At 43.1% G+C, this 12,177-nt stretch overlaps 1 protein-coding gene across 7 annotated transcripts in view; it reads left to right on the forward strand.

Moving 5' to 3' along the window:
• robo3 (roundabout, axon guidance receptor, homolog 3 (Drosophila)) overlaps nucleotides 1-12,177 on the forward strand; it is a 472,426-nt gene that overhangs the window by 369,117 nt on the left and 91,132 nt on the right. For all 7 annotated transcript variants that reach the window (XM_055660827.1, XM_055660830.1, XM_055660829.1 and 4 more), the window contains exon 9: nucleotides 5,598-5,803. In XM_055660827.1, the coding sequence (XP_055516802.1) occupies nucleotides 5,598-5,803 (206 nt within the window). The remainder of the gene's footprint in view (nucleotides 1-5,597; nucleotides 5,804-12,177) is intronic.

Raw genomic sequence — 12,177 nt, forward strand, 5'->3', positions numbered from 1 at the left:
ACTTGCACCTCTGCCAACCTCATCTACTGTAGGATAGTGTTAGTGTACAGGGTGATAGCTGGTCGTCACGGACTGGTCGTGGGCCAAAGAGCCTATTTACATGCTATATCTCTAAAGTATAAAGAGTGCACATCAGTGACTACGTTTTGGCTGGAAATTCGCAGGGTTTCTCCAATATTTCTCTCTGTGCTGTCCCACTATCTCATGCAAAATCAATAATTAAATGTATCATTGTCTCGTGATAATTCATCTATCAAAAAACCTATTCATCAAGAACAGTCGAACTGCTGCAGAAGGCTATTAAGGTTTGAGTTAATCTTGTTATTTCTTGACTACCCTGCAGTTCAATGTGTGGTTGTTTGCAGTTTCAGTGGGCTGAGATCTATTTACAATTACTCCATCTCATTTCTCACTGTGTCAGTGCTCATTCCTGTATAATCAATTTCCATTGATTGCAACAAAATCTCTTCCAGAAGTATCCCACTGTTGGTCCGTTCCAGGCATTGAAGCTCCTTTCGTTTTCAAACACACTTTATTTTTTTTCTCAGGTAATCCCTATCAAGTAGCATACACAGCAGTTTACGTTCTTATTGGCTTTCTGTCTTTGTCCTGGGCCTTCTGAGTAATGTATACCCTTGTGGGACCCGCTTGTAAAGTATTGGCCTTCCGTCGGAGATCTTCAAAGGAACTGTTCCCTGTTTAAAGAGGGAAATAGGATCAGTACCTGACTGCAGGTGGCCCCAATGCCTCGAAAGATCATAAACTGGGAATTTGCTCCCTGAATGGTTAATAATTACACGGTGTGAAAATTAAAGAACGTCAGCTCTCTGTAGAAACGTAAATGATATATGGAATACAACTTGTAGTTTATGTTTTTTCACAATTTGAATGCAAAATAAAATCCAATATAAGGCTTGTGAATTTATGGTAGAAATAGAAAGAAATGGCTACAATTGAATGGATGTAACAATGCTATCGTTGCAAAGTGACCAATGTTGGGACATAAATATTCCAGGACACTTAGCATTTGGATGAGATGGGAAAATGGATGGAGGAGAGTCCTGATATTAAAGAATGGGATGAAAGCAGTGGAGAGCAAGGATTTGGGTTCTTCAAAATCAGACTGGAATTAGTTTTGGTAGAGCAGAAAAATAACAAGAGTAGAAAAATATTGATGGGAGCTGTCTGTAAGCCCCCAAATAGTGGTGGCAACGTGGGAATGAGTACAAGTAAGGAAATTAGAGTTGTGTGTGAAAAGGGAAATATAATAACCATGGGGGACTTTAATCTGCATACAGACTGAGGAAACGAAATTAGCAGTAATAGTGTGAAGGATGAATTTATGGAGTGGTTTTTCAGATCACTATCAAGGGAACAGGCTATGTTAGACCTGGTGGCATGTAACGGGAAAGGCTTAATTGATGATCTGGTAGTTAAAGGGTCTTTAGGGACTAGTGATCATAATATGATTGAATCTTATATAAAAATTTGAAAATGATTTACTTCATCCAGAATAGTGCAGCCTACAAAGACATGAAGCAATATTTAGGGTAGACACAAAATGCTGGAGTAACTCAGTGGGACAGGCAGCATCTCTGGAGAGAAGGAATGCATCTGCAGTTCCTTCCTCAGCAATATTTAGGGATGGGAGAGCAGGAAACTACAATGGAATGGATGAGACTAAGCAAGTAATGGATGATTTTATCTCAGGGATTTAAGGTAGTTTATAAGGGGAGAGAAGAAAGAGGAAGGGCAGGGGTTAGTTGGATATCTAAAATTGGAGAAATCAATGTTTGTACCAGTGGTTTGCAAAATGAAATTAGTATAGAATCGATGTACAAGGACACATGATAGTTTGCGTGCAGTTGGTGGACCGTGCAGCATGTTTCCGTGCTGCAAGAATGTATGACTCTTGGTCATTAAAGACTCTCATTAAACACTGGCACACTGGTCAACTGCAGGAGCATCAATGCTGAGCCCGATCCTCTCCTCATCAAGTACGCACACTCCCAGCAGAATTCACTGCAAGAAACAGGAATACCGCTGACATTTCTACTTCACCAGTCCCGTGGGAAAATTGTGCCACACCAATGCCTCATCCTCCTTGGTGCACAGGAGAATGAGGGGTGTACAAAATCATGAGAGGAATAGATTGGGTAGATGCACAGAGTCTCTTGCCCAAAGTAGGAGAATCGAGAACCAGAGGACATAGCTTTAAGGTGAAGGGAGAAAGATTTAATAGGAATCTGAGGGGTAACTTTTTCACACAAAGGGTGGTGAGTGTATGAAACAAGCTGCCAGAGATGGTAGTTGAGGCAGGGGCTGTTGCGATGTTTAAGAAACAATCAGACAGGTACATAGATAGGACAGGTTTAGATGGATATGGGGCAAACACAGGCAAGTGAGACTAGTGTGGATGGGACATGTTGCTCAGTGTGGACAAGTTTCCTGTTTCCACTCTGTATGACTATGATTCTCTATGACTTCATAAATAATTTTCCAGTGTTACCAATGCCCCTTGTAGTGAAAGAGCCATCAAAGACCTCAGTTAAAATACTTCAATAACAAGAATATAATGAGGAACAAATGGAGCCCGCAATCAAATCTGAAGTAAAATGCCTTGTTCAGATGCTATGTATGGGAACACTTTAAGAAGAACTTGAATGAAAAGTTTGATTCATTGGGCTTAAAACATTATGAAGGCCTGTTTGAATTGAAACACTTGTATGAACCTTTAAGACTGCTTGTAACATTAGCAACTTATTACAAATGGCTCTGCTTAAATCTAAATGCAATTGATGTTGGTCTAATTGGAGGACTTGCTGACACTTTGACTCGATGCGGAAACAAGCCATGTATTAGGTCAGTCAATTAATGTTCACCGCTAATTGACTTGTTAGTTATTATATGAGGGTCAAAGTGTCGTGTCGTGTGGAAGGCAACAAGTCTCAATATCTGCGGCCCTGTGAAAGGATAAGAAAGTAAACTAATCTCCCAGTTGCCAAACACTTTAACTCTCCTTCCCATTCCCACACTGACCTTTCTGTCCTAGGCCTCCTCCATTGTCAGAGTGAGGCTAAACAGAAATTGGAGGAACAGCATCTCATATTGTGCTTGGGCAGCTTACAGCCCAGTGATATGAATATTGATTTATCTAACTTCAAGCAACCCTGATACTCATTCTCTCTCCATTCCTCCCACATCTAAGTCGCACCAGCTTCTCATTCTCACCGAGCAAACAGCTAACAATGGCCTGTTTTTTTTAATCAACGTTACTTTTTTACATATTTTTCATTCATTGGTTCTATATCTCTACCTCACCATCTATACCTCTCATTTCCCATTCCCCCGAGGGTCTGGACCCAAAACGTCACCCATTCCTTCCCACCAGGGATGCTGCCTGTCCCGCTGAGTTACTCCAGCATTTTGTGTCCATCTTCAGTTTAAACCAGCATCTGTTGTTCCTTCCTACACAAACTGATCTACCTGTCTGGGCGTTTAGCTGATGGTGAAGTGTTTATTTGGGGAGGGAGCAGAACCAGGCACAGTCAGTTAGTTTCCCCGCGGTCTTGTCAGACACACTTCTCTAGCTTTACCGTTGTCCTAAGCTGACAAGTTGAATCTACCAGCCACACAGTCAGTTGGTTGAACAATCTTCTCCTTGTCATGCGATGTTCGGTTCAGTTAATTCTGTGGCTGCTTTGAGACCAAACACTCACTCTGTACTGCTTGTCTGTATAATACAGAACACTGGAACTGTCGCCTGATTGCACTACATTTATCTTGACAATGAGATGCATCTCCCCTGCATCTGCCTCCCCTCCCAAACTGGTCTCCACAAGTCCCTCCACCCTCTCATGCTCTCCTCATCTCAGGCAGTGTTCTCTTTCTTCACGTACATCATAATTTGACTGAGAAACACAGCAAAGGCATTGCTTCCTCATAGCTGGGCTCGATCCAGTGCTCAGGTACTGTCTTTGTGGAGTTTGCACGTCCTCCTTGTGACTCAATGGATTTCTCCTGGATGCTCCAGTTGAATTCTGTGTGCCGAAAGTTATTAGGTTGTTAGGTTAATTGACTACTGTTAATGTCACCTTGGGTACTTAGTACTGTAACAAGTGTTTCATAGTTGGATGGGCACTGTACCAGGGGCCTGTTTCCATGCAGTATGTGTCTAAGCCAATCCTGAAAAAGCCAGGTTTTAGTTTCGTTAGAGATACAGCGTGGACACAGGTCCTCCAGCCCACCGAGTCCATGCCGACCAACATTCACACGTACACTAGTTCTATTCTACACACTAGTTACAATTTACGGAAACCAAAAATCCTACAAATTTGTACGTCTTTGGAATGTGGGAGGAAACCGGAGAGTTGGAGAAAACCCACAGGGAGAAGATAGAAACTCCTCACAGGCAGCAGTCCACCGGGTGGCGTCAGCAATGGCTGCCTCGCCAACAGATTGTCTGTCCCTTCCATCATTATTGTTTTTTTAGTATGTGTAAAATGTATGATTTAGTGTTCATCAGCTTTTTTTATGTGGGGGTGTGGGGGGGAAACATTTTTGTTAATCTCTTACCTCGACGGAGATGCAATTTTTTTCCGTATCGTATCCCCATCCGCACTGCGGCCTAACATCGAGGAGCTGGCGGCCTCTTGCCGGAGCCTGCGGACTTTAACATTGTGGAGCCAATGGTGTCCTCCACTGTGTCTCCACTGCTCCGTGTAGCTGCAGGTGGCATCTGCTCCCTATGCTCGGCCTCTTGCAGCAGCGCCCATTGCAGCCGAGCCCCAGGCTTGTGCAGGGCCTCCAGCGGTCCACTCCACCGTCGAGGTGGACTGCACTGCTTCCCGCAGCCAGTCTGACTAAATTCAGGCACCAACCGGTGTTAAGATTATAGTTGTGGATGTTTGATCACCTTTCCTTACTGATTGCAGCGTATCGGTCAGGAAGTGAAGTATCCAGTTGCAGAGGCGGGTGTTGTGTCCCATGTTCAGATCTTTGGAGATGTGTTTAGTTGTATTTTCTAAGTTCTTGTAAAGCATTTAATAAAAGTACTACATAAATGTAGCTTGTGGTCCCAGTCGTGGTCCTTCAGTACTGATACCCAACACAATTCTCTTTTAATTTCACCTCCTAGCGTGACCCATTTACAGTCAATACATCTCCCTGTGTGACACGATGGAGACCCAGTTTAGCTCTTGAGTTTAGTTTGCTTCAGTTTAGAGATACAGCACAGAAGCAGAACCTTCGACCCAGCGGATCTGCGCCGACCAGCGATCCCCGTGCACTAGCACTATCCCGCACACTAAGGGCAATTTACAATTTTTACCGAAGCCAAATTAACCTACAAACCTGCATGCCTTTGGAGTGTGGGAGGGAAAAAGAGCACCTGGTGAAAACCCACGCAGGTCACGGGGAGAATGTACAAACTCTGTACAGACGGCACCCATGGTCAGGATCGAACCCGGGTCTCTGGCGCTGTGAGGCAGCAACTCTACCGCTGTGCCACAGTGCCTCCGCATTGTTGAGTTGCTGATAAGTGATACCGGCTTTTACAAAATGTGGCCAATGTCTTCACTCTCCCACTTCTCTCTCAGTCTCTTCAGATCGAACACCGCCCATCATCCGCCAGGGACCCGGCAACCAGACGCTCGGCGTGGATTCCACGGCACAGCTCCAGTGCCATGTGATGGGCAACCCTCTACCCAGCGTGCACTGGCTGAAGGACGGACAGAGGATCCTGGGGAACGACCCTCGGGTCAGCATGCTGGACAATGGGACGCTTCAGGTCACCAATGTACAGGTAGGAACTGGACACCAAGAAACACATGACCTCAGCCTCGGAGGGGACAAAATCATTGCTCCTTCATTCATTATATGCTGGGAAAATTGTGGTGTGACTTTTCCACTGTTCTGTATTTTAAATGCTTACAATGAATGAAACAAGAAAAATGCATCTTAACAAAAAATACCAGAAACACTCAGCAGTTCAGGCAGCATCTTTGAAGAGAGGAACACAGTAAATGTTTCAACTCAATGACTTTGTCAAAATACTTTAGTTCAGAGCCTCATATTTCTCACGAAAACTGGGAATTGGAACATTATAAGTAAACTTGCCGATAATTTCATAATCTGTACTCTATCCCTTAAACGCACCTACAAATTTGCCCTCAATGATTTTCCATCATTTAAAATGTTTAAGGGTTGCACAGTGTCGCAACATTAGTGATCTTGCCTCACAGCGCCAGAGACGCAGGTTCGATCCTGACCTCGGCTGCTGTCTGTGTGTGGAGTTTGTAACGTTCTCCCTGTGATCATGGGGTTTCCTCCCACATTCTAAAGATGTGGATGTCTGTAGGTTAATTGGCTTCTGTAAAGTACCCCTATTTTGTTGGCAATGGATGCAAAAGTGGGATAACATGGAACTAGTGTGCGGTGAGTTGAATGGTCGGTGCGGACTCGGTGGGCCAAAGGGCCTATGTCCACGCTGTATCTCTAAGCTAAAACAAAACAAAATGATTTCCCTTTCCTTCTCCCAGAATGCTTTGTTGATGGTCTGGGAAGAGACAATATTTAACAAGTGCAGTTGAATTGATCTAAAATAAAGATTTGCATTAAAGTGGCGTCGTTCTTTTTCTCAGTTCGGCTTAAAATTAGAAATACCAATAATTGCTGATTTTGTCATCAGTGGCCACATCTTGCATCGGAATAAGCGCGCTGTACTGAACTAAGAGCTTTTCCTTTTTAATGTGGTTGATTTCATGATGTAGGGAATGCAGCAATTTGGCCTCTTCAAAATCCCAGGTAATGTGCTTTAAATGTCTTAGCTGCCCTGCCCTGAGAAGTCTGTTGAACAACGTTATGAGAGATTAAGTGACAAAAGATATGAGAGCCCAAGGCAAAAGATAATTATTAAGACTGGAAACTATAAAGAGCTTTAAATAGGTTGAAATGCAATAGGAGAATTATTACAAAAAGCTGCTGCCCAATCATCAGAATCACTGGTTATGCTCAAAGATTTCAGCTTTGAAAACTTTAAAACTTTTAACTTTGAAAACTTTAGCTTAAAGTCGGAAAAGCTGTAAATTAACCAACGAAAGGTTGAGGTCTTGCTCCTGAAGTTATATTAAGCTTCACTGCTGTAACTTAATGACAGTGTTCAGAAGTCTGGATATCCAAAGATGCTTTTAGTTTAATTTAGTTTAGAGATACAGCGTGGAAACAGGCCCTTCGGCCCACCGGGTCCGTGCCGACCAGCGATCCCCGCACATTATCCTACACCCACTAGGGACAAATTTTACATTTACCAAGCCAATTAACCTACAAACCTGAACGTCTTTGGAGTGTGGGAGGAAACCCAAGATCTCGGAGTAAACCCACGCAGGTCATGGGGAGAACGTACAAACTCCGTATAGACAGCACCCGTAGTCGGTATCGAACCCGGATCTCTGGCGCTGCAAGCACTGTAAGGCATCAACTCTGCCGCTGTGCCGCTATGTAGCCCATCTAATTTATGGTAGATATTATCTGAGAATTGATTCACTGAGCACAATTCAGGTTGCTAGTCTTGGACTGTCACTCAAAGTAATGTTCGGAACCATTGGCTGTGTTCACAGTCATCCATATCCCATCTGTCGAACAAATCCACAATCCATTATCGCACCTGGACCATTTAAGAATAAAACTGAATCTCTTGCTTCCATGATCTCTGAAGTCATTTATAGTCACCGGCAATAATTGTAGCTTAAACAAAGGAACTTTGTTCATTTAATATCTTTGGCACGCAACAAAAGCTTTTCACTGTACCTCGGTACATGTGACAATAAACTAAACTGAAACCTTTCAAATGCATTAAGATAACTTTTTAAATGCAGTTGCTGAAGAAATCATGAAATTGGAATGCTGCACACAATTTTGATCGGCTTATTTTAAAAAGGATATACTGGCGTTGGAGGCAATCCAAATGAGGTTTGCTAGAGTTTAGAAGAATGAGGAGTGATCTTATTGAAAGTTATAAGATCTTGGGGAGGATTGACATGGTAGACGTCAAGACGTTTCCACTAGTGGAAGAATCTCAAACGAGGGACATAATTACATGGTTACAGGTCAGTCATTAAAAACTCAGGTCTGCCTAGGAATTTAATACTTTTTGTAGAAGGTATTGAATCTCTGGAATTCTCTGTCCCAGAATGTTGAGGATTATTGTGGCTATTTAAAGTAGACGAGTTTTTAAAAGATCAGGGAATTGAGGACAATGGGGGACTGGGAGGAGGGAGGAGATGAGCCCTGGGGCAGATTAGTTCTGATCACATTGTCTGACAGGGATGGCAAGGCAGGCTGGGCTTGGAGGAAGGGGAGGGGGGGGGGACAGAGGCAGTGGCCTATTCCTACCTTTTTCTCCAGCTGCAATTGAAGCATAGCAAGATTCCACAAAATGTAATGTGTCAGATGGCCTGATAAAGATGCTGGTAGAGGTAGAATCATAGACATAGAGTATACAGCATGGAAAGAGGTATTTTGGCCCAACTTGTCCATGCTAACCAAGATGCACCATCTAGGCTAGTCCCATTTGCCCACATTTGGTCCATATCCCCATGAACCTTTCGTATTCTAGTACTTGTCCAACTGTCTCTTAAATGTTGTTATTCTACCTGCCACCCTCTAAATGAAAAGGTTGCCCCTCCAGTTCCGATGAATTTATTCCCCTCTCACCTTCAACCTTTGCCCTCTGGTTCTTGATTCCCCCACCCTGGGTAAAATAAAAAGTTTGATGTGAAAAGGTTTGGTCAGGTCAACATCCTCGAGGGTGGAAAAGCAGTTGCCCCTCGAGGTTCTTCTTCTTCTTTCGTGTGGCGTGCACAGCCTAAAGTTGTTGGACAACTTGTTCTATTTGATCTTCCGTTTGTGCACGTCGAGTTGATTGCATTAGTCGAAACAGGGCGGACCTCTTCCACCCCTCGAGGTTCTCTTTCAATGGTTCCATTGAGCGGTTTAACTCAGGAGTAGATTCGAACCAGTTTATCGGTCATGACTGATCTATCTCTCCCTCTTAACCCAATTCTCCTGCCTTCTCCCCATAACCCTTGACACCCGTACTAATCAAGAATCTATCTATCTCTGCCTTAAAAATATCCATTGACTTGGCCTCCACAGTCTTCTGTGGCAATGAATTTCACCCCCTCTGACCAGCTTCCTATCATACACACGAGGGTCTACAAACTATATATGATAATGATAGATACAACAAGAAATACAACAACAACAAATGTAAAATAGCTGAATGGAGTAAAAATTGTAATGCATACTGAAGTAGTGTAAAAATATAAAAATGCAGTAACGGAATAACTGAGTAAAATTAGAGTTCAGGATAAGAGTACATAGCAGCACCTCTGGGAAGGGGGTGAAAAATGGGTGATTGGTTCAGGAGTCTGATAGCAGTGCAGAGGAAGATGTTCCTAAGTCAGGGCGTCTGCGCTTTCAAGGTTCTGTATGCTTGAGGAGTTGTCCAGAATGCAACGAGAATAAGTAACAGGAAAAATTAGTAGGGATACGTAACTGTTCTGTAATATGGAAGAAATTCATAGAGTCATACAGCGTGGAAACAGGCCCCTTGGCCAACCAAAATGGCCACCTACATCTAGTCCCACCTGCCCACCCTTGGCCCATAACACTCTAAACCTGTCCTATCCATCTACCTGTCCAATTGTCTCTTCAATGTTACGAATGAGCTGCCTCAACTACTTCTTCTGGCAGCTCGTTCCATATACCCACACTTTTGTGTAAAAAAGATCCCCCTCAGGTTCCCATTAAATCTTTCCCCTCTCATCTTAAACCTATATCCTCTGGTTCTTGATTCCCCCCTCCTGGAAAAACTCTGTGCATTTACTCAATCTATACATCTCATAATTGTGTACACCTCTGTAAGATCAACCTTCATTGTCCTGTGCTCCAAGAAATTCCATGTTGTAACAATAAATACTGATCAAAATCAAACATTTCCTTCCTTTGTTCTTTTTTCATTGCATATTTTTTGCTGGCTTGTTTAGCACTATCAAAATTTGCATTGATATTGTCTTTCTAAAGTCCAACTAGCTTTTCACTGAGATTGGCTTTCTTGATCAATTGATGAATAAATTCACTTTGCATGAGAGACATTTCACCTGACAGAGTAGCAGACTTAAGTATTTTCCTCTCCCCCTGATCACTGATAGGAAAACAATGTCCCAAGTCAGGAAAGATTTAATGGTTGTCTTGGTTTGATGCACCCAAACCAAATGAGATAAGCAAACACTCTTTTAAATCATGTGTGAAAAAGAACTGCAGATGCTGGATAAAATCGAAGGTAGTGACAAAATGCTGGAGTAACTCAGCGCGTGAGGCAGCATCTATGGAGAGAAGGAATGGGTGACGCCCTCGGGTCTCGGCCTGAAACGTCACCCATTCCTTCTCTCCATAGATGCTGCCACACCCGCTGAGTTACTCCAGCATTTTGGATCAATTCTTTTAAATCATCCAGCCGTGCTTTGGTTGGGCAATGGAACTGAAAGATTGAAATGTATTGTATCCATAAGGATTAAACTTTGCGTCCATAATGTTTTTTAATCACCTAGAGCGTATGGTTATTGGACCTGAAACTGTGTCCATGGCACATAAAAGGGTAAGGAAGCATTCCCACACACAAAGATGCTGTGGGATCTAGGCTTTATCGTAGTCATGGAGCTATAGACAACCTTGTTTTTTTTTTAAATTTGAAGGTACTTATTTGAAAGAACAGTCATGTTACTGTCTATAAGACATTGAAATGGTTCCCCCACACATTTGACAAATTGCACTGTTATTGTCATCAATAATATATTTTTCCTTTAAAAACAATTCAAGGCTAGCACTACCTTGTTCTAAGTACCGTACATAGAGTGGATGTTTCCTGAGTGTGATTTATTTTAACGTGACATGACCATTTCAAATCACTGGCCAAAACAATAACTTGACAAAGCAATGCCTACATCCAGGAGCAAGGAGGCCCGCATGGGTGCAGGGGTTTTAATGTTCACATGGTGGTGGCCATATTTCACAGTGCAATTCAGTAGGTAGGAATTTTATCCCTCTCCTCCTCCCTCTCCCTTCCCCATCTCCCTCTCCTTATCCCTCTCCCCCTCCCTCTCTCCCTCGTGCCCTCACTCCCTTTTCCTCTCCCCCCCTCTTCCCCTCCCTCCCCCCTCCATCCCTCGCCACCTCCCTCTCCACTTCCCTGCTGAGTTACTCTAGCACTTTGAGTCTATCTTTAGCAACATCATCAGCCTCAATGCCCTTCTTTGTATTTCCCTAAACATCTGCAAATGTTTCTCTCTCACAAAATAAAGTTATGCTTTATTGTGAAATGCAATAGACATCGGGAGTCAAAGACTTCCAATGCTTTAAATGTTTTTTTTCATATCACATGTACAGAGATACAGTGAGATTGTTCTTCAGCATGCTATTACATAAAATCGTACTGTACATGAGTACAATAGATCCTCTTTTGGAACAGCACACAGAGAGTCTCAACTTTCTGGCCCCATCTTGCAAGTCTGCCTCTGAAGAAAATTGGGAGATGCAATGGTGACTCATATATGGACTAGCCCATTAAAAATGGGACACAGGCTTGCCCTGTGAGTGTAATTGCCAAGTCAGTGCACATGTATCCACTTCAAAGCCTATTTTTGTTAACACTTTAGCGCATCCCTTCTTTGCAACGTTCAATGCTGACTGTTCAGCACCCATTCCAGCTCAACATTGTTACTGGACTCCATTCTCTTCATGTGGGGGTGTGAACAATTGACACACCGTGTTGTACAGTCCACCACCCCATGAAACCTGCTTGTGCTTAGACCACCATTTTGTTCCTTTTCCCACAAAAGCAAAGGGAATGGTACTCAATCTTGTGTGTTCTCCGCTTGCTCCACTGTTTGCAAACAGACAGCGTCTTCCTTCCTTTATATCTGGCTTCAAAATAAGGTTCTATCCACCAAAGTCACGGCTTCACAGTTAAAAGTAATTGCCTGGAGCGCCCCTTGCCTCCCTTTGATCTGGGCCCAAGGGACCCATGCAAAATGGACTTTGCCTGCAGCACCACGTTTGAACCTGCAGAGGTGGTTTTATTCCTTGTTATTGTTTTTATTTCACCTTTTTTATCTTGCG

Source organism: Leucoraja erinacea, chromosome 32 (assembly GCF_028641065.1).
Source record: "Leucoraja erinacea ecotype New England chromosome 32, Leri_hhj_1, whole genome shotgun sequence".
Lineage (NCBI taxonomy): Eukaryota > Metazoa > Chordata > Chondrichthyes > Rajiformes > Rajidae > Leucoraja > Leucoraja erinaceus.